The sequence below is a fragment of the Gymnogyps californianus genome, chromosome Z (assembly GCF_018139145.2).
Source record: "Gymnogyps californianus isolate 813 chromosome Z, ASM1813914v2, whole genome shotgun sequence".
Lineage (NCBI taxonomy): Eukaryota > Metazoa > Chordata > Aves > Accipitriformes > Cathartidae > Gymnogyps > Gymnogyps californianus.
This window is the reverse complement of record NC_059500.1, coordinates 43,807,869-43,835,358: the sequence shown is the minus strand read 5'-3', so window position 1 is coordinate 43,835,358 and position 27,490 is coordinate 43,807,869. Positions and strand designations below refer to the sequence as shown.

The 27,490-nt window shown below is 37.4% G+C and overlaps 1 protein-coding gene across 1 annotated transcript in view; it reads right to left on the bottom strand.

Annotated features, from left to right (window-relative positions):
* PRUNE2 (prune homolog 2 with BCH domain) overlaps positions 1-16,724 on the bottom strand; it is a 111,797-nt gene extending 95,073 nt beyond the window's left edge. The window contains exons 1-6 of the mRNA XM_050913590.1: positions 16,710-16,724; positions 16,456-16,560; positions 15,790-15,992; positions 14,263-14,426; positions 6,168-6,320; positions 3,488-3,582 (exon numbers count right to left, since the gene is read on the bottom strand). Coding sequence (XP_050769547.1) covers positions 3,488-3,582; positions 6,168-6,320; positions 14,263-14,426; positions 15,790-15,992; positions 16,456-16,560; positions 16,710-16,724 — 735 coding nt within the window. The remainder of the gene's footprint in view (positions 1-3,487; positions 3,583-6,167; positions 6,321-14,262; positions 14,427-15,789; positions 15,993-16,455; positions 16,561-16,709) is intronic.
* Positions 16,725-27,490: the final 10,766 nt, after the last annotated feature.

The window sequence follows — 27,490 nt, the reverse complement described above, 5'->3', positions numbered from 1 at the left end:
ACTATTTTTGTATTCATGTCTTTCTTCACGAGAAACTGGAGAGCAGGAGTGTACCTGCATGTGTCCTACATGTTTGAGTACTGCTATGCAATAATACTAGAAGTAATTATGAGTATTAACTCACAATTGATGACGTATTGGTTACCATCATTTCCTTCCTTATAAAGCACAGAACTTAGAAAACATTCCCACAGATACTAGGAAATCTGTATCAATACTAATAAAAATAGGGTTTATAGCAACATATCTAACAGAAGCTTCAATTAATTTAAATTCACGGTACATTTATGAAATAAAAGATTAATATCCTCATTTACAGAGGGGAAATTGAGGAAACAACTTATTTATTTAACATAGGAAATCAGCAGTAGAGAAGGGAAAGGAACTTAGCTCCAGGTCAAGACTTTGCTAAAAAGAGCATCCACCCTCTCAAGAACAGAGAATTTTTTCAGAATCTACTTTCAATAAAGATCTGTAAAACTTGCCGTAAAAAACAAAAATAAGGAAAGCTTAGAATCATTTGAGTATGTGCTACCGAGGTGTGACATTTGTATCACACTTACTGATCTCTCTCTTTATTATTGTGAAACTCCGACTGAAATGAGAGCTTGAGAGTTGAGCTGCAACACTTTCACTCTTTGTGATACATATCCAACACAGCAGGGGATGCATGCTTGTGAACAGCTTACTCTACCCAACTATAACCATATAATTATCATCTTTGTTCTTAGCAGTATCACCTACATGGTAGACCATTGAACCAAAGCAAATAATCAAGCCCATAGAAAGTACTTTAATGAAAGACACTTTTGCATACCTGTTGATTTAAAAAAAAAAAAAAAAAAATTGACCATGTGAGATTTCTGAAGAAGCAAACACATTAGAGATTCAAGACCTGCAGCAAAACCAAGCCTGTTCTTCATGTTCCCTTAATGTTTAGTCAGGTAACGTCTGTAAAGAACTTTGAGGATGAATAACAAATCACCATTATTACTGCTGAGAAAATCCTGAAGTCATTAAAGTTTGTGTATTCTGAGTTCATAACAGAATTCTAAGCTGAATAGACAGACAGGTCTGGACAGTTTTGTCTATAATTCTTTTATATGTATTAAGTTTCTGATACTGGGTGAGGTAACTTGTGTAGACTGTTTTTACAAGCCATCTGCTTTACCATCGTGCACACCATATCATCCCTGGCTCTAGTAAGAGCAAGTAAAAAAGGTCTTATGGTGGTCAAGCACTGTAAATCAGGGAGTTCAGAAAATGTTTGAACAAAGGGCAGTAATGCAGCAAATGTAAAACTGATCTTCATCCCAACTATGAAATTAAGTCCTTTTAGTACAAAGTGTGACTTTGTAAACCTTATAAAACTAGAAAAAAAGCAGTTATACCCCTGAAAAATGAGCTTTCTGAAGCAAATTATTCACTGCAGAATAACAGAGAGCAAAAAGTGAAGAGAGATACCTGCAACGTCCAGAAAAATACCATCAAAATGCTAGTAATAAAATTACTTAATAGATTGGGATTAAAAACCATCTAACATCAGTAAAACACTGATCAGTTTGTTCTTTTTACATGCAACTGAATCTCCTTTTTCTTTCACGATGGCCACTAGATATGCCCTAAGAAAAACAATTATGAAGCATTTATTGCTTGACCACCAGATCTTGATGCTCCTTGAACAAAGTATGTCAGCATCAAATGTTACATAATCACTAAAAAAAGTTTGAAAATATGCCTGCTTTTGGGACTATGAAAACCTACTGTTGCCAAATTCAATTTGTGAGTTGCAGCCAAAAGGAAGACAAGTTTTAGGTTATGATTAATTTGAGTATGTAGAGTAGTAAAGATGAGTTCAGCCACATTTAGCTGGAGCTTAGATCTGTGGAGTGCAAGGCCTGCATTCTACACAGTCTACTAAACAAGACTAAAAGGAAAATAAATAAAAGGAAAATTTAATGCTAGCTCCTAATTACTAGCCCTCTGTGTCCACCATTCACTGAAACTGACAGAACAAGAGAGTCAGATTTAAAACAAAAGAAGAGGAAGACCTTATTAAGAATTTTTTTAAAATTCCATTTCCTCTTTTGGGGATTATCTTACAATACTCTTTCCCCATCCCCTTTCCTCCCAACCTTGGCATAATTTTCAGCAAAATTATGGTTCATAAAGCAGTGCAAGTTTGGTGGCTGGTAAAGATTGCTTGACACTGAGAAACTAACCAAGAAACTATCAGATTCTGCCTCATTTCTTGAAGCTTTGCTACCCAATTTGCTTTGTATATTTTAGTATGCAAGCACAAATCTATGGATAATTATTAGCTGAATTGCACCACAAACTTCGTCAACCACAGAAGCACCTTATTTTTTGTAAAATGCATCACAAAAGACATGTTGTAAGAAATCTCATAGGATATACACAGGTAAGAACTATTCAAGTGAATTTTTTTAGTACAATTTGAGGTAAAATAAAGTTTTGATTAAAGTAAAATGCAAAAGTAGAAGATGACAACTTCTTTTGCATGTCAAATACTTTTGTATGAGTGACCTTCAGGCAAATGGTGAGATTGTAAGTTGCAAATATATACTACGTAAAAGCGTCTCTGTTGTTGAGATTTTCTTCAATCTAGTTAGTTTTATTACTAATCCGTATATCAGTATGCAGACTTCCATCAGAAGTAATACTGCCATGTCATACTTGTTCAGTGATCTAAACATTAATATTTTTAATTAATATTTTTACATAATAGCCAGTAACATTTATATCTACTTCAGGTCAAGGCAAAGAGCTACTGACATCCATAACACAAATCATCTTGAAACAATGATACAAAACATACTACACAAGAGTTTTTCCTAAGCAATTACAAAATGTTTGGGACTGGTCAAGAAAGAAAATCCAAGCAGCCACTTTCAGGCTGTCTCAGGGATACTCATAAAAACAAATCTATAGTTTTGATCCAAAAGACCAAAATTCTAGGAACTTCTGTGCCATCGAGGTCTTTTTGTTTCTGCCAACATTTTCATTTAGGCAATGTGGCAATGGACACCCTTCATTACACAGTTTCAGGATAGGTTTATAGAAGGCATAAAAGAATATCCGCTCCTCTCAAAAAGCTGAAAGTGTTAGAGTGGCTTTATAAATTGTATGCCATACTGTAAGTGAAAAGTAGGACAAAGTCCTAGTTAGTAACTACCTACTGAAGTACGACAGAAAGCACACACCTTCATTTCACCCAAAGGCTGCAATTTGCTGATGCCATTGTTTTAACACACCATGGTACAGACTAACAGGAAGGAATAACCAGATGCATAATAATCTAAGTCAGACTACAAACAGCTACTGCTTCTTCAAAGTTAATTACATCACTGAAAATTCTGCTCATATATAATCTTGAGAAAATAACTGGCTCAAAATCTTTGTTAAGGAACTGCCTCTGTATGCAACAGGGCTGTTTACCAACTACGTTGTTTAGGTTTCCTCTTACCTCCAGTGTCATGTACACAGTGCTAATTGCTACTTTGATTTCTCCATCTGAAATCTCCTTGAGATCCTTCAGCATAACCTCCTCAATACTTACACCTGTTTGAGAAGAGAAAGGAATTTCAATACATACAATTAGCTACAGCTGACCAGATGCAGCAACATAAATTAAAAACACAGCTTAGACCTTAATGTTGAGCCTTCTGTATTTTAGGACATCCTATGAGAAAATTAAAACCAACATTAATATTTCAATGCTTAATGTTTCTAGAGGGATTTTTTTAAGCAAGGAAGAGATTTAAGGGGGGGGGGGGGGAGCAGAGGATGAAGAATTGTCTCCTGCAATGAAATTGTGTAAACACTCACATTTTTTAAGCGAACTGAATTCCAGTTGATGATAACCGTACAGATAGACCATTCCTACGGTCTAATATGAAATCACTGATATGAAACACTTCTGGAATGAGTAATATATTGAAAAGCACATGTGGAATACTACAGTATTTATAAAATATTCAGAAGCAAAGCACTTAAGATATTGGATAAACACAAAGTCATTCAGCCTTTCTGACCTTCCTCACAAATTGATACCAACACCAATGGGTTTTTCTTATGTACATCAAAAGGTGAATGAACCAACTAGATATTTATGTACCATAGAAACAGAAGTACATATTATTATCAGAAACAACAGTGTAAAATTGGAATTGCTTTACACTGCAACCAGACATGTTGATATGTTTAAGTACAATGTATTGAAAATCCATGTGATTAAGTTTCTTTAACGGGAGATGTCTGTCTAAAATGCTGTAAAGATTCTCAAAATAAATATATATCATGTATAGGAACATGGTCATATCATGTGATCAAAAATACAGACATGATAGCCAAATGTCTATATAAAGAAAGCTGCGAGCCACTTACTTCAGTGTAGGGTGGCAACTAAAATGTCCATAGACTTTTAAAGCTTAGCAGCATAACATCCAAAATGTATTTGCATGACTCATTTTTAAGAGGGAGCCAAATACCAACTTAAGCCAAAGAAATGAATCCTCTCATTACTGTTCCTGTATAGAGTCCAGCTACTGCATTCAATCTAATGACAAGATGAACTGGCTAATGTTCACATATTTATTATATTTATATGTCTGTCCTTTTAAAAATATTTATAGGTGATCTGTAGATTTTCTGGTGGGCTACAGCCCACTGTGCCTCAAATAACAAACAAGTTCTTGAATTCAGGCCAATAAATCATTATTTCTGCATGAAACTGAGAACTTTTTTGCTGAATTGTCCTAATACTGCCTGAAATAACAGGTACATAAGGTAAAATATTCAGCAGAGTTTAGTGCCTTCAAAGGAGTTCAGAAACTCAACAGCACCTTACTAATACAAATGCCACATGAATATATGCAGTGCTAAATATGTACCTTGTAATACACAGCAAAGAGCAGGTATGAGATTAAAAAAAAGTGTATGACATTGCCCTCCTCACGTGGCATATACAAATTATTGGCAACCAATGCCATGCAGACTGAATCCGTTATATCTACTTGTCCAAGTTTTGCGTTGGATGTTAGGGTAAAATTCACGGGCCAAGTATATGACAAACATTACTAAACCATCTTCCCAGGCAACTGGCAGAACTAAGAACTGAGCTCCATAAAAGCCACTTTCACTGGGTCTCTCCAATCCAGGCTGCATTCAGTTCATTTCTGAACTATGATTCCTTGACTAATGTCTGGAGGAACTTCAGGGAACTATGTGAAGATTTATAGCCCTGAACTGATTTAGCTTGCGACCTCACTGAAAGAAAGGGCAAAGGAAGCAGCACCTCAAATTCTGTCCTTAAGTACCAGCTAGGGCAGCCATCTCAGGCTGACGGTCTGATTTCAGATGAGAGGCTTCTGCAGATGGGCGGGTAGAAAACGGTAAAAAAAGACTCTGAGTCCGCATGGACTCTGTACATACCTGATATATCTAACAAATATCTCAGTAATTCAATACTCGTTCTTTGGTAACCACTTGGTAGCAAATGCCATTTAACAAAGACAGTAAAAAATGAGAGAGTTATTGCAACAATTTTCTTCAGGCTTTCAGAGCATCCCTTCAAAAGCTTGCTACCAAATTTTGGGTTCAAACATTCCCACTTTTAATCACTGAAAAAATGACAACTGTGTTCAGCTATTTCTAGCAGAAGGAAATGAAAGAATTGCAATTTTCCCACTGCTTCCTTAATCTTAGTCTGAAGTCCAATTCACTTCACCTGTACACAGCCCTCAATAAATCTGGGAAGGTTCAGAAGATAAAATCCACTCCCACACCATGTAGGCAATTGCAGCACAATTTCTGCACATGGGCTGACACATTGATTTTACCCTTATACTTCATCAACACAAATTCTTGACTAGCAAACACTTGTAAAAGCAATATATGAAATAAATTGTTTATTTGTAAAAGTAATACAAGATTATTCAAGAGTTCAGTAGTTCCTCAACAGAAATCACAATTCCATGATTCAGAATGTAAGCCACTTAATTGAAAACTAAATATAATACATGTAACTGTCAATGAAGATACCATGCTGCAACTATTTTCACCACACACAATGAGCTGATATATTCTGATACAGTTACATAACTAAATTTGCAAAAGGTCTGAAAAATGGAAGCAAGTTGCACTACCTTGTGGGTTAAACTGAGTCTCCTGGAGAACAGAGATAATTTCTTCTCGTGGGGGAAGATCTGGAAACTTTTCCTCTAGGATTGACAGTACTTTCTCCTGCTGCTCTGTAATTCTGTCAGCTTCCAAAGACATGCACTTGAAGAGAATGCTTCCTGAAACATTGAAAGACAATGCCTCCGGTAAACAGCAAAGAGGTACTACAGAAACAAGAATGTTTACTGTACCGCCATCCAAGCCCTTTCCTTTTTGGACGTTGTTTCCACTGACGAGTTCACTGAATTAGATATTGAATGTTCTTCACACAGAAGCATCCTCCTAACATGAAGGCAGTTTCTAAAATCTAAACTGGGTGGCTTGTCAGGGCCCATGCTACAGCTAACTGGCTGGTCCCAGTGCTGCCAGGGTATGCAGCATGCTTCTGTACATCTAACACAGCTCTGTGGCATGGGCACTTAGCGAGCAGTGGGACACCAGGGCTTGTTCCTCTCTGTAAGCATTAGAGCAAGTGTTGGTATGCTTGGAAACAGTAAATCCACATTGCCAACCTTCCTTCTACAGACGTGTCAATGAACTGCTACAATGGACATAAGGAAGAAATTCTTTATGATGAGAGTGGTGAGACACAGGAACAGGTTGCTCAGAGAAGTTGTGGATGCCCCATCCCTGCAAGTGTTCAAGGTCAGGTTGGACGGGGCTTTGAGCAACGTGATCTATTGAAAGATGTCCCTGCATGTGGCAGGGGGGTTGGACTAGATGATCTTAAAGTCATTGGTCATTTTGGTGTAACTGACTCTGGCTAATTCTTTGTCAGTGAACATACCAAAAAAGCACAGCACATTCAGCCAAAGGAAATGACACATTCAATTTTAAAATTTAAGAGAAACATAATCCATTAAATAACTTCAGCATTATTGGTGAAGCAATAATTGGTGTGCTCTTATAATATAGAGGTGAGTTTGATGTCTTTTCAGACAACTATGTGCTGCATATATTCCATCCTGAATGTGAAACATTCCTGATGGTTCAAGGTTTAAAGTCACCCTTTCATTCCCTGGAGACTGGGATCCCACTTATTAATATACCCTTAAGATAGCCTTTGCTTCCAATTACTCACACTAAATTAAGGATAATAAAATCTTATACTTCAGCATTGAAATTATTTATTACTGCACTGTGCACAGCGATTTCAAACAAGTGTATGATTGCATTGCCTCATGCTAGGTCAATGAGCAAATCAGTACAACAGTATAAGATAGTTACTGTAAGCCAAAATGTTTAGGCTTTAGCATTGAGCTGAGAGGAAAAGAAAAACTTGGACACAGCCATCCTCAGTCTCACTAGACTGACTAGGACCCAAATCTAGTATGTATCTGTTTTTCTCCTACAGTATCATCACATAAAATAATGAAAAGCGTTTCTTCAAAATTCATAAAGCACTTGCAACACAAAACAATATTGCCATGCTAAGTACACACCTCTTCATTAGACAAATCCTGTGTGGATTAAATAAGTAATGCTTAACAAGCCAAAAGCTGTTCCCTATTAGATATTAATTTCTGGAATTTCACATATATGAAATTCCATTCTGTGTTTTTTTACAGATATTGTAACTGCCAATATTCTTTTAATTCTCAGCATCCCTTTCTTTATGTCAGTCTTATCATCACTTTAAGACAATGCTCCTGTCCTATTTGATAGTATTAAAAATATCAAAGAAATACAGGCTGCATGAAAATCAAGTATACTGACCCAGATTGACATTTGTAAATTTAAGTACACAAAACTTGGCTTCACAGCAAGCAGACTTCAGATGTCTGCAGGTGAATAACAGATATATAAAGCACCCAAGATATCTATATATATTAGCAAGGTCTATTTTTCACTCCCTTTTGTATGAAGCAAGTTTCTCAATCAGCAGCCTCCAGGATAATTAATCTAACAACATCCCTTCATTGTTCCCACCTCTAACCAGGTAACAGTGTCTGTGCTACATATTCTTGTCCATACCTTGGGAAGGGCAGTGACCAGAATGAGTTACACGGCCCACAGCACACTCCCAGTCAGCACAGAGCTGCACCTGGATAAATGGCAGCTCAGGGACCATTAAAATAAATGAATTATTTTAGCAATAGCAATCTTCTGCTTTTTCAGCACCCTCTTCTTCCTCCTCCAGGAGCAGACAGGGAAACTGCTCATGCACACAAAAAGCAAATGGAGACTCCAGCAGAAAGTACTGGACCTACAATGCATGCTCAAATTCATCATACAGTCACCTACTGGAGGGAGGATGCAGCATATCCCGTACAGCCTCCCAGCAGCACTAGGTTGAGCTAGGCAGTCTGTCCATCTGCATAAGTCCTCAGACACACAATGTGCCAAACTTTTACCACAGCTGTGTGTGCTTCGGGGGCAGAGTACTTGTGGAAGACCAAGAACAGAAAATCTTAACACGAACATACTGGAAAATGCAGTAAAACGAGAGGTGTGAGTTGTATATCCAATCAAGCTCATCAGTTTTGATGTCAACATGACGTAAGCCTCATTGTCTGCCTAATGGTACAGCAATAACTACTATGTAGTGGGTTTGGTGTCAGGTCAGCAACTTCTGATTCATTTTAGCTCCACACACAACAAATCATTCCAGCCTAATTACAGGATTGATTGTGAATTGAGCAATAACTACACCACAGTTTTTATCCGGTCAGTCCTGGATTTCAACTAAGCTACAAAACAAGTGCAGAACTACGTCCTTCCTAAAACATAATAAAAGCTCAACCATACAGAAACGGTCAAATGAAGACAGTTTCTGAGTCTCAGAATTTAAGGAAAAGTATTTTTTCCTGTTTCTCACAGAAACAATTCCCAAACTATTACAATAAAAGGAAGCAGATCATTTAATTAACCTTTTTTCTATGTCAGTATTTCAAACAGGTAATGTTCCCATCCAGCACAGGCAGTTTCTACTGTAAAGTTCAGGGCTGGGCCACCAAATTAAACTGACTAGCTCCAGGCCCAATGTAGCCCAGCACTTCTAGAGCCAAGCAAAAGTGTATTGGGAGGCAAGACAGGAAAGGAGTTGAATGAAGAGAAAGAGTCTCATATTTCTCCAACAGCAGGAAATAGGAGAACTGGCAGCAGAAAGCTGTGGTTACACCAAGACAGGTTCTAGCAGCCAGGTCAGTATCTGGCTGTGATTTTAACAACTGCCTCAATCACAGCAGCTCTGCAGCACCAAAAACCATCATAAGTATCTGTTTGCTAAAATAATACATGGATTTCTTTCACACCAAAGCAGTTCTGCCGTAGTGTTGCAGCAGCATTGCTCATGCCAATAAAACTAGCTTAATTCTCCTAAACACATGGATTGGTGGAAGGAAACTTTTTACATTATTTACCTATTCCCCAATCAAAAGGGATGGAAAGATTGCCTAGGACATCCTATGGCAGCCTACCGTGCATTTCTACAGGTACCAGTGTGCATTTGTCTCTTGCTTTCACATGTGTGACAAATTCTCGGTTTCTTCAACAGTAAGGCCATCTTGGATTTGATCCCATCTTTGGCAGAACACAGACATTACTGTAAAGCTGTAAAATCAGAATGTGTTTAGACATGCCCTGTACTGCAGCATCTAACTGGAAGCCTTTGCCTTTCACTGCTCAGTTCATCTCAGGGTCAATCCCTTTGCGTATTTCGATCAGGGATAACATCTTCAAAGAACAAAGCAAACCTAAAAATTTTGGGATTTATCACTTCATACAAGAATGAAATGCAGTCAGCCTGAAATAATGCCTCATCATAGGCAGACATCTTAGAAAGGTTTTTAAAAGGCTGTTTTTCCGACTTGTCACAGCAATACTGTAGTGCTTGCAATTGCTAACTTTTCTACTAGGATGAAAGCAAGAAAAGGATCCTTCTCAAATTAATAGGGTGTCAGCAAGCCCTAAGATCAGCATTTAGTCTTCCTTCATTCTTTAATACTATGCTCATCAGCAGGAAAGAAAGGCACATATCTTCTCTCCCAGGCTTCCTCAGCATCCCTGTGAGGGTTAAGATTCCAGGTAGTTTAGAAAAACAGTTCACTCGAGATACTTTTGCTTGGCCAAAGGTCAGTAATCCATTTAGTCATGTGCTCTCTTGTAAGTACCTGCTGTAAAAGAGATACATGGGCTCAGAAATCTCCTGCAGATTTTACTGAGTGCTGGTGCAACTCCCCCAGGGTTTCTGAAAGCATAATGGAGGCTGCTCTGTCTGCTGACAAGCACAGAAAAAAGAAATTTATAATAGGTAATACAAGATTCAATATTATTTCTTGTGTACATCACACTACATTACAGATACTTTTCTCCAAAGGAGAGGTCACTAGAAAATAGGCTAGGACTCTTAAAAAAAATGTGCATTTTATTCTTTTTTGCAAAGCAGTTTGGAAGTGGAGCACTAGTTTTGCCAAAAGCAATTGCTGTGCATTAATATTAAACATGATCTAATGAAGGCAGAAGTCGTTTTGGGAAAACATTAAGAACAGCACAAGCATCTCCTGAATTATAAGTTTATGGCTGAGAGAAACAGTACAATGAAAATATAGGCATTTCTCCTGTTGAGGTTTTGTTCCATGACCTGGAAAAACAAAGGACAGGGAAAAGGGGAAAACCAACAGTCCCTCATGGAAAGTATACTTCAACACTCCCTATCCCCCCAAAAAAACACAAACCAAAACTGTAAAACAGACCCAAGCAAGCAGTGTTCATTGTAATTAACAGGAAAGCCACAAAGCTGGAATAAAATGTAATCTGGGGGGGAAGGGGGCAGGCGGAGGGAAGCATTGCCTCCAAGAAAACTGTTTCCATACATAAAAACAAAAGTATCAGTCCAAATAAGTGCAGCCTTTGGTGCAGTTCAAAATGCTCCTTTTTTTCTGGCATATGTATTAAGGATGCACCAATTAGGGAATATGTGAATCATCTGATCAATGTACAAGACAGAACAAAAAAAAAAAAAATTGGCATCATTCCCAAAGTCCTTAAAAGGGCATTTCTTCACATTTGTCTGGGTGGCTAGAATAACAAACTAATCTTCTCTACTGAAAGTCAGACTGCCCCAACAGGACATGAAAAGACCTCAGCTATGCAGCTCACAACTAGCAAAAGCAGATTCACATTAAAAAAAATTGCTGATGCTCTTGCTGTAAATCTGTCTCTATTTACATGTTGCAGTCTGCACCTTGTGGCATCCTTCAAGGCCTTATACAAATAAACATAAGGAGGCATTTTTGAGAGTGCACTGACCCAAGGTACCTGACAGTGAGTGCTTGGAATCACATCTTTGCCAGCTGGCTGCAACAGAAAATGTAATGATTCAGCAGTTTAATGGATCTTGAGTTTGGCAACAGTCCCCTTGTAAACATCTCTGGGGAAATAAAATAATACAGGCCCAAGACTCTGGCAGGTTCTATAATTGTTTGCTTCTGGCACAAATCCAGGGACAGCATAAGCTCTAACTTAAGTCAAATACGGCTGTACAACACTCTGACTCTCCAAGCAGGCTCTATTCAAAGCCCAAGGGTAGAATTAACTTATAGCATGTCTGACAGGGAGACAAAGATACCAGGAAAGCATTCAGCTGAAAAAAAATCCTTAAATATTAAACTGCCTAAATCAATAAAGCTCAGTTTCACAGTAGAAGTCTTTTCTCTTGACTTTTTTTTTTTTAAACACAGAAGAGCAGGTGAAGTTTGTTCAAAGTTGAAATATGGCAGGTTATAAATATCTGCCTTTGTTATTAAAATTAAAAAAAAATTGCTAACAGACTGTGAGAAAAAAGAAGTTTGAAAAAGAGGCAACAAATGAAGCTGTCACAGCCACTACAGGATAATTATTAAAACACGAGATACTTGTATTACCTGGCAAGTCTTGTAGCACAATACTCACTGGAAAGCCAGAAAATGAAAGATGAGTTCCCAGCTCAGAGACCCAGGTGTTCGGATCTCTCAGCTATGAAAATAAAATCCTAATTCTTAGCACCCTGACTTCCACTTTGGCCTTCTGTTCTGAACTTCCTCTGAAATTTATACATACTAACAAGATACAGATTTACATTGGGAGTAAGATAACAAAGTGGGAAAAACCCAGTAGGGCTTTTCCATTGGCTCTATGCCCATGGAGTGCCACCAGAGAGAGGGGCCATCCTGCGAGCCTCTACACACGCATTCACTGGTAGTGAGAATGAAGCAGCCACCCCTCCTTCCAGACGATGATATGTGGTCCCTTTATTTCCTATGCTCACAGGCGAGATGAATTTCAAAAGCTATACTTCATGGGCAAGGACTTTGACAAAAGGCCACAATATATACAGAGAAACACAAAAGCTAGACTTGGGTAGGTTGTATTTGATCTTTTATTTTCAGACTGCTTGTAGTTTGATCTGCCATCTACATACACTTGTATGTAGGAATTTTATTTTTTTTATCTTATCAAAACCAGTAATGGGATTCACTGACTTTTCTGAATTTGCAATGGAAGGTTCTTAAGTACCGAAAACTTTTTCTATTTTAAGAGACCCACAAGAGGACTCACTGTATTGCTTAGTCTTTTATACGTACAAACTGCATTGCTGGGAGAAGTAGAAAAGCATCAAGTCACAAGTGCAGCTGTGTTTTGTTGTTTAGGCTTTGTCAATCACTTCTCATACCATGCAAGAGAAGGTATGCAGGGACTCCTACATCCACTAAGTTCCTCAAACATGCACTACCAAACACAATAATTATTAAAACAAAGTTACTAATTTGTAAAAAAATTTAAGCTACTATCTCCCTCAAAACTGGAAGTGCTATCTCTCATGCAAACACTTTCAATACTTCTCTAATAAAAGCACTTTATTTTAATTTGGATACAGACTAGAGAGCCAAAACATGCAGACATTTACAACCATGTACAGTACTTGAACATGTTCTTCTTTATTATTCAGAGCACTGCCTCCTGACTCTTTCCACCACCAAACAGGTATCCTGAGAGATCCCCGAAAGCCTTTTTTGGTTCTGCCTCCAAAACCAATTATTATGCTTGGTCATTTGCCTAGGTTCCTGGATAGCTACTCAACAGAAATTTGGAGCTTACAAAAATATTTCATGGCAGGTTTACTACAGCTTATTAGCATGGAAACATACTAAAAGAGCAGGCTAAATGCTGTGTCACTGTTAATGCTTCTTCTATGGAAACATTAAAAAAAATAATTACTTTTTGTAATTTCTCATAACATGCTCATTACATTAGTTATCACATTGATGAGTACAATGACAAGCAAAGACTCCAGTAGCTTCTGAAATCTAAGTGTAGGCAAGTTTTCATAATCCTCATTAAACATGCCCACATTAATTTCTTAAAAGGGCATTTAACAGTTGCCCATCAATTAGAACCTAAACCCCTTAAAATTCATTAAACACTATTAAAATTCAGCAAATAACTTAAACGCAGCCATCAGTTCTTTTCAACCCCAGTTTTATTTCCAATTGAAGAGTTCTGCTGCAGCAAATAAACTGAGGAAACTAATATAAACTATGAACTATGAAGACAGAAATTAAAATACTTCTGACTGTTGAAGCCCCATCCTTTGTACTCTACTGGGCAAATGATACAAAAGCAAAGGAGAGCGCAATGAAGATTTGGTTACAGCATTTTTACACAGTAAAAGTTTTGCATCACGCCGTTAAAGCATCATTCTATAAAAAGGGACCACCATCAGGAGAAGCTTTAACGTGTAAATATTAGATTCCAATCCATATTGTTGTCCACAATGCCCCCGGAATCAACGAACTGCACAGCTTTTCCAGCTACCCAGCTGGTGTGTCGACAGCTCCCTTTAATATTCTTGTCTAGTGATACAGCAAAGACCTCTCATGCCTATTTTTAAATGCACATTTTTAATATTCAATATAATGTTACTCTTTAACAAACTCTTTACTCCCTGCTTCTTTTATGAAGCTTCCCGTGGTCTTTAAAGGGATTGTTAACCAAAGAATGGATCACACTCTTTCTGCATGAGCAGATTCAGAAACACTCCATTAAACCTTTCAGTATTTAATATAAAGAGTAATCTCTCACCTCTGAGGAGATAAGCCAGTTGCTGAGTGATTAACTCTGGTGCCTCTTGAAGAATCTCTTTTACTACTAAAGAGGATGAAGACGCTTGTAACTCCAGGCTGCCGTCACATTGCTCATCTGGATTGATGACTTTGACAACAGCTGATTCCAAACTTTTATCCTCACTATCAAGCAAATTTAAAAATTATATATATTTTTTTCTTTCTAGCTGTTTAGACAACCCAGTAAAACAGTGCAAAAATTTTTTGTAAAATTCTGGACTATAACACTATTGTTATTGCTACTTGAAGTCTGCTATAAAGCCAAAGAATGTCACAATGCAGTCCTAAAACTGTAATTTTTTAAATGAAGCGTTCACAGTGGTTTTATTGCTTGATATATCACTAAGTACTAAGACTTAAATGTTTACATTTCCATTATAAAAATCTTTTAAAATTAATAATTTGAAAAAAATATTTCTACATGCACTGAAAATATCACTCTTTATATAGGGGAGATTTGGGATTTTCCCCACTGAATATTTTGAAAACTTACAAAAGATCTTTTTTTTTTGCATTTTGACACTTTATGTTTCTGCGTATAATAGCAATAACAAAGCCAAACTATATTTAATAATATAAAACACTAATCATAATTCTTTAGAAGGAAGGAACACACGAAGGGACAGTAATAAACAAAAAGCAAATGTTACGAATAATTTTTACTTTGAAAAGTGAATGATGTACTGCGCTGACTGAAGTTAAAGAATCAATAGCTATGAGATTTACGCATATTTCTCATTTTAAATTTTCCCTGCTTCTATTCTAATCTACAAACCCCTCAGAGTAGGATGAGGCCATAGCACAACAGGACGTTACTTATCTTAAATGAAGTTCTAAAGAGATTTGGAACCTCTTCAGATTCTTTCCTTCTCCTCCTAGAATCATCCTTCCCTCTGGGCAAGACAGGCAGACCATTATAAAGAGGCTCCCTATAAAAGATTCACTATGGGCTTGTAAATATTCCCTCTTAAGGATGGGTGTATGGACTATGGTCCTCCACAGAGCAACTCTGAGCCTCTGGCACTGACGATATTTTGAGAAAAATGCTGTAGTTTGTAAGGACTGCAATAATCTAGCAGCCATCTTAACAGCACATATGCAAGCATGCTGGCCATCTTCAAATCAGTGTGAAAGTCTTAATGCCTTTAGTGCAAGGTAACTAAGAAGCAGGAGAAAAATCTGATCTCTTACTTACTGGTCACAGGAAATTTCCAGACTATTTAAACTAAATTAAGATATCTACTCTAAGCTGTGTGAAAATACGAGGTCCTTAAAAAAGGGAGTTCCATTTAAAGTGATGGAAAGATGACTATTTAGTTTGTTACATTTATTGGACATAATGGAAGACAAAATACATTTTAACTTGCTTTTTTTTTGTCTGTGTTAACATAGCAATACCAATATTAATGCAGAAAAAATGTAAAATACAATTTATAAAACAGCTTAAACCCACATAAGCCATCTTGTTGTACATACAATGCAATACCTTGTCAGCATGTTGCTATTTACAAGTGTTAAAGACAATTTCCCTTCAGCATTCAGCTGGTGCAAATTGATTTCATCTCGGAAGATATGGAATGACTCCGGGATATTCAGCTCCTCCAATATAAATCTTGTCTCTGTGAAGTAGCTAAAATCTCTTCTTGGTATGTTCAACACGGGTAAGCAAAGAACGTCAGGAGGACTGACCTGTAACGTAGGTGTGCATTTGTCAGCATTGCATGCAAAGACCTGTTTTTTATCAGGAAGATGTTTTAACAGAGTGTGCAATTAGAAATAGTCTGAATTTTCTGTTTGGTTTTTTCCCCTTTTACTTCATTTTTTTAAAAACGTCTTTTGCTTTTTTTCTTGTTTTTCTGTCTCTGTTTGTCTCCTACAGAATCACTGGGAAACCAGGAAGGAGAAAGGAGAAAGAATGATGTACAGGGGTGATTCTTTGCTGCTATTGAATAAGCCACCTAATACCCTCTCATTAATTTTTCCATGGAAAGAAATGTAGATTGTTTCTATTTAAGAACCTCACATCTGATTATAACAAAATCATTGTCCAGAATAATGTTTTTACAGTATGTTTTAACTGACTTAACAATAAGATGTCTGTAACAACCTGGAACAAATGAGTTAAGACCACTTGGCCCATTTTTTCCATTACCTTGTCTAGAAAGTAGGCATAGGCCAGAGTAGAAATGAGCGAATCCAAATCACAGGATTTATTCCCAAGGACAACATGGACTTTCTCCAGGCGTTTGCTCCTGTTCTGTAACACATTAGAAGACAATTGCAATGAGTGACAATGGTGAGAAAAAACAAAGCCCAATCACCAAGACACTTCAAAAGGTAAGTTAAACATCAAGCATTGTCCTCAGTTGTAGCACTTTTCACCACTGGCTGAAGGAATGCATTTACTGTGGGATCTGACATGTTTCCTTGGCTTCATAGCTCCCAAGAAAGCCAAGAAATCTGGGTTTCATACGAGATCCCGGTTTAGAACCCAAACAAGATCTAACCTGACAGAAGTCCCTTTAGCAGCAAAGTAACAGATAAGCAGCTTCATGTACATGTGGAAAAAGCTTTTCAAAACACTTCTGTCGTGGTTTAACCCCAGCCGGCAGCTAAGCACCACGCAGCCGCTCGCTCACTGCCCCCCCACCCCTGGGATGGGGGAGAGAATCAGGAAAAAAAACCTCGTGATTTGAGGTAAAGACAGTTTAATAGGACAGAAAGGAATGAAAAACAATGATAATGATAATAATAATAATATGACAATAGCAATACTAAAAGAATTAAACTATACAAAGTAAGTGGTGCACAATGCAATTGCTCACCACTCGTTGACCGATGCCCAGTTAGTTCCCGAGCCGCGATCCGCCCTCCCAGTTAACTCCCCCCAGTTTATATACTGGGCATGATGTCATATGGTATGGAATAGCTCTTTGGCCAGTTTGGGTCAGCTGTCCTGTCTGTGTCCCCTCCCAGCTTCTTGTGCCCCTCCAGCCTTCTTGCTGGCTGGGCATGAGAAGCTGAAAAATCCTTGACTTAGTATAAACACTACTTAGCAACAACTAAAAACATCAGTGTGTTATCAACATTCTTCTCCTACTAAATCCAAAACACAGCACTATACCAGCTACTAGGAAGAAAATTAACTCTGTCCTAGCCGAAACCAGGACAACTTCACAAATCTAATATGAAAAGCAGTCCCAAAGAACGTGGAAATACGCACAGCAAACTATATATAGTAAGTTGTAATTTTCATTTTCCCCTTTTTCTTTGCTCGGCTGAAATCAGTAACTAGATAAAGGAAGTGGCTTTCACCCTGACTCTTCAGAAGCTGAACACGCCCGGTGAAGCACTGAGGGCTTTGAGTTGTTCTCACTTGTAAAGGGAACTGAGTCTGTTCTGCACTTAATAAAATTAGGAGCCTTCCAAACACAAGGAAAAGAAGAGACAGACCAACTGTGTGAAAGCAAAATATTGCAGGGAAGTGGCTACCTTCTTCATAATTGCATACACAAAATGTAAGGTGATGTTTTTCTCTTGTGCACATCATGAATGTCAAGCTAGCTGCATGGAAACTTTCCAGTTTATTTTCCTTTAATGAGCTACACTTCTTAATTGGAGAAACATATCTGACTGATGCTAAGGTAGATGTTTCAGAACAAAATATACGCAATTAAACATTTTTGTTGTTGTTGTCGTTGCACACAGGCTGATGTACTTTTTGTTATTTTGAATTAGGATTCTGGATATCAAATAAAAAACTAATCTTTCAACAGAATTATATAATTAGTATAATATCCTCAATAATTACAAATGTGCAATTTTTTTTGAACTAACCTTTTTCCTCTGTGTCTAATCTTACCTCTATCTGGATACAAGGAAGAAACTTGGTTCTCTTTCCCTTATATGGAACACAGCCATCAAAATACCTTTGGGTAATAAAACCAGGACATCTATTCTCTATTCCCTATGTTTTGGGAAAGACAGACAGCTTTCTGAAGAGTACAGTGTCTGGAACAGATATGTTAATTTAAGCTGTAGGCCTTTACCGGCAATAAACTGTCTCCATTTTCCTCTTTTCAATATATTTTTTGTCATATCATTCTTCTGCAGCATACATTTCTGATTGATCTACCACCCTAAAGAATGAAAATAAAGTTCATGAGCTCATCCTTTTTTACTGTTATTCAGCGTACAGAAGTCCTTTTCTTTAGGTTCATCATAACTGCATCGCAAATGACTCAACCCTGAAAAAGAAGGAAACTGAATGAACTGACAAATTGATAATTAAATCTACAAAGTCACCCACCTCTAGGAATCGAGTGCAAACAAGAATATAAAAAATTTCAAGCCATCTGATGCTCTTCTATATCTACATATTCTGTACCTATAAAACGATTTGCTTCCTGTTGCTCATATTCCATAAAACACTATCCCATATAGAACTAGCAACAGTCATCTGAGTTTCAGGGATGAATGTCAGACCTATTCATGTCATCAGGTACATAAGTGTTTTCTTCTGAAAAATTAAAAAATTTTTTGTGTTGTCTTTAGAATTCATTCTCTCAAGCACTAAAATCTGCTCACTTGTTTTTACAACTCACATGTTAGCTGTAGCTTTGTTAAACTCACGTTAGCCGTAGCCTTGTTACACAGGTATACTGCAGTTCTAAAATCTGTAGAAAATCATGTGGGAGGAGAAATACCAAAGATGGAAGACCCTCTTTGTCTTAACAGCTGTTTAAAAGGAAAAGAAGAGTTCATATTTCTAAGAAAAAAAAAAATCAAACAAACCACCCAGCATCTTTCACTCATTTGTATGTGCCATCATGCCCCCCCCTCTTTATTACCTCTTCAGGAATGGAGACAGAATAATTACACAAAAATTGAAGAATTCCAAGGCTGGAAGTTCCTGGACCCTACCCTTGACTTCTGAAGAAATGAGAAAAGCACAGCTATAAAGAGCAGAATACAAAGAGAACATATATAGCGGAGCAAGAAAGCTATGGAGACCATCTCTTCATAATCCAAACAGGTCAACTAGCCATCTAAGGACTGATTCTTTAACTCCAGCACACCAGAATTTCATCAACACATATGAACCAGAACAGACTATGGAAGGACAGGCCATCTCCTTGGACTGTTCTCAAGAGCTTAACAAGAACTCTGAGATGGAGCTTATTAAGCTAAGTTTTTAATATGACAGGAAGCAGACTAACAAGTGAGACGGTGCCGATCTTGGTCAGGCTGTTAAAACACTATTCCTCCAAACAACTGCTGGTTTCTTTCAGAATATTTCTACCTAAGACAAACATGCAGTCGAGGTAGCCTACTAGCTACTGCCAAGTCTTTCCCAAAGGAAAAGGAATGAAAAACAAATTTCTGAAGTCGTTCAGGGGTTTCTGTTGCACACTGCCTTTCTCTGGTCACTCCAGAGAAGACATATTTTCATTTCAACCACTACAACTGGTTATTTTAATGACTCTACCTCTCTCTGAGTAAGAATCTGTTCATTTGCACACAACTACCCCATTTCACTCCCTAATCTCTCATTTGTGACTTTTAGCAAAGTATTTTTGCAATGAGGTTTTTCTAATAAAATATGACAACTATTCTACTAATGTTAAAATACAAAGTCAACCTGTAAGCTGTCTTAGCAATTCAAGTTTCTATTTCACAGATTTCAAGGCCAAAAGAGGCCAGAACAAACAGTCTGTGCTTCACATTCTGATGATGTAAGCCCCACTGACAAGAGAGAAAAGTGACAGTCCACATCTTGTTTCAACAGCCTGAAGAATTTTCTTCATTAAAAGAAGTGTGAAAGCATGATTTTTGAAGAGGAACCTTCCAATACCAAATCATGTATTACCAAACTAATTATTAATAACAAAATAAATTGACATTAATAAAGTTGTAGCATACATTTGGACAGTTAGTTCTTCCTGTAGTTCTGGAAACTCCTAAAGGGAGCAAAACATACCAAAACCAACCTAAAATGTCACTCTTAATCGTTACTAGAAAGCACAAGATGTTTGCTATTATTTTCCTAAATGAAATCCTCCATTTTCTTAACAAATATTCTTATCCACGTAAGTAATCTGTTCTCCCAAAGACAAGTTGGATTCGATGATCCTTATGGGTCCCTTCCAACTCGAGATATTCTATGATTCTATGATACATTTCTAGAAAACAGCATAAATTTGATGTAGATAGAAATAGATCGGGCTTGCAGACAATCTGCACCAGCCACAGTTAGAAGTCCCATCCTAGTTTTTGCATTCACATAGCAGGTGCTGTCCCATTAGAGGCAAAGTTAACAGGAAGATTAGAACCGTTGGGCTAAGCAGCAGCTCCCCTGCGCACACGGATGTAACTCCAAACCATAGATCAGGAGCTATGGTCTGAGAGCTGCCACGTACAAAACTGACCAGCCAAGGACATCTATAGGGAAGTGCATAAACAGGTACATGCTATCCCTGACACAGCTCAGTACATTAATACTGAATTATTTCTCTTCCCATTCACCAGTGATAACCACTGAAATAATTCAGTGACACATAAAGATCACATTTGCATAACCTATTCACACGGACAACATTTTCTACTCCAAGCACCTTTATTATTTGAACTGGGTATTTATCTGATGCCAGAATCACAGAAAATGTATTTCTATTTTAATAGATTACCAAGACAGCTAGGTAGCATCTCACACATTCTATTTTAACACAGCAAACCTTCTTGTACCAACAAACAAAACTTAGCGATGACCACAGTGTTATACAAGTGAGAGCAGGTTAAATACTGTTTTATCCTATGCTGGACAGACAATTCTACATCTGTGCATCAGGTAAAAGATCTACTCTGCCAAAATACAGTGATAAAAAATTGAATGCTACTGCAAACATTCATCTTAGCACAAATGGGTGCCGTCTATCAATTCTACCATAGGACTACGAAAGCAACATTTAACCCTCAATCTGATTTGCAGCATCTTAGAAGTTGTAGAAGTCAGTACTTTCAGCATGACATCACTTCCTCAGATAATCATTACTGGCAAAAAAGACCACCATCCATGGACAAAAATCATGAGATACTCCTTCAGGAACAACCAGGTCTTGTAGTCTATAACCACAATGTTGCTTACTACAACTTTTAAAGCAATCAAAAGCTAGCAAGAAAGAGGGTACTGATAGATCTGAAGTTATGTTAAGAAGAATAATTGAATAAATTGTTACAAAACTATTTTCATATTGATTAAAATGATATTTTAAGATCAATAGAACCCTCAAAATAACCTTTGTTTTCATCTTCCAGGGCTTAAATCTGAACTTATCCATAATAACACAAAAAGAACACTGCACAAAACAAGTGTTCCCTGCAATGTGCTGCCTCTTTTGTATATTTGGAACAGAAGTATGCTATCCCTCAATTCTCACATCAGATAATGGTTTTCAAAGAGCATATAAAAGAAATGGCATTCTCTAGGTCAGGTAACATCTTCAGCTCTGACAGACTTATGTGGAAAGTTTCCTCTCCTAAGTTGGTACCACCTCTTCTGAGGCTGGGGGAGCTGTCTACTCAGCTTCTATGACTGCTCACAGTTCAGAAACCAACATGAAACCAGCATGAGCTACTGTCTGTTGTGGTGACTTGATTTCTTACCTATTTTTTCTACAAGATCAAGGCACAATGTAGATCTTCCATTGACAGTCCTCACATGCTGTTTTAAAGATCAGTAATATCTTTTTTTCACCTTTCCTGATCTCTGCCCTTCTATTCGCTAAGCATAATTTTATTCTCTTCTCCTTCCCCTCTTGCAGGTCCAAGATACATGATTTCACCAGCATTTCCTCTCCCCATGTGTAACGCCCTGAATGGCTTTTTAGTATCTTACTACTACCTATTAATAATAACCTTCCAAAAAGTATACTCTCCATAAAAGGAACCCTGAAGTATGCCCCTCAAGGGCCATCCAAGCTTATTGTTTATCTTATAGGTCTGAGACTGCTTCCTCTTCCATCATCTCAGATACAACTAGTTTGAACAGGCTACTGCTTGCTAATCAGCCAGCTAGGAGAAATGCAGGCACATGGGTGTGAGGCTTTCTCTTCCAGGTCTTTCCAAGCAAAGACCCCAGCAGAGAAGCCCACAATCAGGAAGATGAAGCTTTACATGCATAAACTCTGTGAGACTTAGCTGCAATAGGGCTAAAACGTGATTAACTCCTGCAGCTACCACAGCTAAACCTGAGAAGAATCATGAACCCTCAATATCTCTAAGAATTAAAAAATTTAAGAGGCTGATGATTAAACTGGAAGTCACAAATTAAACTACATAAGAGACCACTGATCTCTCTTACTGCTGATGGGTTTTTGTTTAGCTAGATTAAAGGTAAGTTGTAAAATGTATAAACATTTTGCCTGGGATAAAATGAATTAAAAGAAATGATGTGTCATTCTCAGATGGCATCAGTCAGGATAATTCAATTCAGATCAGACCTGTACAGATCAACATTCACTTATCACGCTCAAAAAAGAGATGTCTAAACATTAAGCTACTTCTGCAATCTAGTAAGAGATCTCTTCTGATACTCTGATACTTACAGTGAAGAAACTCACATATCTGCCCAGTTTTGTTGTCTTTAATCACATGAAAACAGTAGTATGGCAACTGTATCTTTATGCAACTGCAGTCAAAAATACCTTTTATTGGTTCTTACCTGCATCAAACAGCTGATTCATTCAAACATACTGCATATACTGGCAATCAGGTTTGCAAAAACTTTGGCTAGGACATATTACTACAGTGATTCATCAAATTACAACATCCCAGTCAAAAATTACATTGCCTCTTCTTTCTTTCTTCTGTTAATACAGAAGCTGAAATGATCTTGCCAGATAAGAAATACTGAAGACTTTTTCTCGTATAAACAGGAACCCCTACAAAACGCTCACTGTCTCAAGGCAAAAATTTTTGTTCTTTTCCCTCTCCTTCATACACCCCCCACACACACGCACACACCCCCACCAACCCCCCCCACACCCACACAGCCACACAGAGCCTTGCTTTCTGAATCACTATTTTCTTTTTGCCTCACATCTCACTGGATCTTCTGTCCTTCAACTGCAATGAAATCACTGCATTTTGCTGCATGGGATGGGACAGTACTTGTCAAGGATAGCAATGTTTTGAAGGAAGGAGCTATATGGCTGAACAGAAGCATATTAACGAAGAAGAAGCTGAAGAGTCACATAATAATACAGTGTCAGATACAGTGCTGAAAGCTTTTCCAACCTTGTGGCTGAAGCACTAACAAGGGAGCATGGCTGCACAGACATACTTAGCTTTCCTGGAGATGCATGGGGGAAAAGCCTAACTACCTGGACCAAGGACAAGATAGTAATAAATATTGCAACTGAGATTTTAAGTCATTTACCTACATGAGAGAGGATTTTTGTACCTACTCAGTAGCTTGGGAATTGTACCTCCAACTCAGAGGTACAATTTATTGAGTAGTCATTTTGGAGTACATCCTGCATTTGCCTTATAGTATCAGGCAGTATTATACTTCTGTCAGCCTGCGGGCTTTTAAGTTAATTATCCTTCTCCATTGTCAAAGAAATGGCTTTAAGCCAAGGCAAAGTTAATTTAATATTTTATGCAAAGTTCAAGTTAGTTTAATATTTCATAAGTCTTTTCACAAGAAAGTTTTATACTGGCCTGGAAAAAAAAGATGTTCTCTTATCCTGATAAGTCTTTATTTTCTCTTATTTTCGAGGACAGCACAAAAACTATTATGTTTCTCTGCCCCTGCAGTATCACATTTATCATGTACAGTATATAATATATATTGTAGTTTGCTATAATAGTTGTAAAATACATGGTTACATAGTGGATTCTTCCCTAAGGAACATAATTTAATAGAGAAAATTTCAAGTGTGCCATATTTTAATCATTACCTGTTGGATCTATATTGTACAATGTTGCTTTACTTATGGATCTAACAAAGAGCTTTTACAGCAAACATCAATCCCACCAGCAGAATAAAATATAATAAAACAAAAGGGCAATTTTCTAAATCCACACCATCTGCTTTTGTATGGGAGACACAGCCATACAAAAATGATAAACAAAAGTGATAGGGTCATAAAAATTCAATGCCGCCCTCAGAAATGGTTGGATAGGCATAAAATATCACCTGATATTTTGTGTTGAACAAGATCTGATGACAAAAGACTACGACTAGTCTATAACAAAGACTAGGAAAAGGTCTTTGCACCTTAGTTGTCATGCATATAGAACGTACCTGGGGCCTACCCAATAGACACATTTTACCTGGTCTTACCTGCACTCCCCTCTCTGATGGTGACTGCACTTCCCACAGGATGCTGAACATAGCCTTGTCGAACAAACATTATTGGTTTTCTGAAGTTAATACTTTAAAAGCCATATTTAAGAGTCAAGAGCTTGCTAAAAGTTTTATTTAAAAATGCCATTTCCCAAAATCACACTGTTCCATAGAATCATGCTGATCCTTCAAAATTAATAATGGAAATGAGGTAGGTTAACTATCTGGCATGCCAGCCAGGCAAGGCAGTCCTGTCCCTAGATTGTTCCTGGAATTTCCACAAGACAGGAGCTCTCTTTTCCAGTAATTTCTAATCAAGAATTGGCATGGTCAGCTATTGCTGCTGAGAATTCAGTTCAATATTTCTGCATTACCAACAGGCTCTGATTTGGCATTCTGCAGACAAACAAAATTCACACCGTTCAAGAAAGAATTCCTACCAACTGCAAACATCTACTCTCTTTTCACTTCTAATTAATTTTACAGATGCACGGAAGTCTGTTCTACCTGTTCTTGAAATACCTTCTCTCTAACTTATCACATACATTTACTCACATTGCAAAAAATAAAAATGAACAATGATTTCTACATGCAATTTTCATTTGAAAAAGAATAGTTAGAGTAACCAAATAAAGCAGAGGTGCCATTTAAATATCAGAAGAAGCACCACAGAATTAAAAACATCAATCAAAATCTTGTTGACTCCTTTTAAAATTAGATTTATTCCATCAATTGGTTTGGCATTGATTTTCCACCATGTTTTATAAGCTTTACATGTTCACACTCTCTTGCTTTTCCAAATTTTTGCCTTTAGGGCCAGCTTTTGAGACACCACTTCTACTGGATCTTGGGGTGTAAGTAAACGGTGTACCCAATAGTATCTGGTTTTCAAAATGCGTCATACATGGGGTACACATACATGTCCATGTTCACACACATTTTGGAAGCATGACTTTGGCACCACATGTTTTGATGCCAATTTTGCTGTTACATCAAGATAAAACTCCCATTAAGTCAGACGGATATTAAATATGCTTTGTCTTAGGGAATTAAAGACACCTAAGTTTTTACGATACAAGATTAACAAAGTGAGGAGGGGAAAAACTTATTTAAATGACCTTAGGCTCAGTAAAGATATCACATTGCTCTTCCTGCCAAGACAAAACAGGATATACTCTCGTATGGCTGAAAAAGGAAAATGTTCCCAGCAGAATGACTATTTAAGCTTGAATCAGCAGTACTTCAACAGCCTGTCAATAGGATTCTCTATCACAGAAGTTACTAAAGTAAAAATCAAAGTTCCCCTCTTCCTTTTACGCTGCATTAACTCACTCGTTCAAATTAATGTGTTCTACGCAGGATTAGTGCTCTCACCTAATAACTGAGTATCATCAATACAGCAATTCAGCTCTGCAAAAGAACTAGCTATATTCCTATTCCAGGTTATCTTTAGTGTCTAAAGCCAGTCACAGCATATCTTTGAATTTTCAGCTCAAGTTACACGACTCCTCTCTCCCTCCCCACTCGCCACTTAACATGCAAAGGTGAGACTGGGATGCCTATCAGTTTACAGGACTGGATAGTATTCATCTCCTTTAGGAATTGTTGGGCATACTACAAGATCAAGGTGTCCCTTGAGATATTAAGGACAAATGAGTTAAAAGTAGGGACCACGTTTACCTGAGGAGCAGAGTGCCCCTGTCATATTAATTGTATCAGTTCTGTGGTGTGTCAGGTGAATGGTAGCAATAATCCCCTACATCATACACTGCAGAAGTTGAATGAATTATAGAGAGCAAAGAGACAGCGTATTGGAGAAAAAAGGTGATTTTTTTTTGGTGAAAGCAAGTGAATTCAACTCAAATAATGCAGTGCATTTACCTGCCTCTGTCACAGACTTAACATCTGACCTCAGAGTGTTTAAGAAGCTTAGCTGCTTCTCTAAAATGGTAGAAGTGACTTTGCAACTGAGAATAAATTTACCAAGGGTTAGGAAGCACTTGAACACTGTGCTGTACGGGAGCCTTTGGAGTTGAGCTTCACGTTTCTTAAGTCAGTGCAGCCCTTAGGTGATATGCACCAAGTTAAACAGGAGACCATACCCTGAAGTGAGCCAACAGCCTGGTAGAAATACCATTAGCGATCATATAACGAGACTGAATTTTCTGTGTTTATATGGACAATATATAAGCAGGTTTTACTCTGTTCTTTCCTTTTTTTTAATCATGTTGCAATCTCAATGTTTCTTCTAAATTTTTATCAATATGCTATAGATAATATTTGTGACTATATTGCACTCAAATACAAACATTATGCATAGCTACATTTTCACATTTTCATTTTGTTTCAGATCTGTGTAAAATTCTGTCTCCTCTTCATCATGAACTATGTTTTAAGTGATTCAAGACAAACAAGTAGTCCATGCTAACAATAAAATCATAGACACCATCTTCCCATCAGTGACTTATCCTAAAATGTATTACACACCTTCAGTTGAGAGAGAAAATCATAGCTGGAAGAGATAATCAGGAGGCCAAAGTAACTTTCAATTCTGCCTTTCTTGTTCAACAGGTTTTTATCATACTGTAATTCTAAAATGGCTTTGACTTTTTACCCACTGTCTGGTAAGACTGCCTCAGAAAAGATGCAGTGCTGGGTTTTTTTTTTTCCTTTAGTATTATTTTAGTCACTATTTCTTTTTCCATACTGAAAACCAAAAACCAATTAACAAGTACTCCTCCGCTGTCCTTTATGCCTGCTGCAAACACCATTCTCCAAAAGAATTTTTCCAAAAGCCCTTTCTTATTATTGGCAGTTTCTTTTTCCATGAGGGAATTCT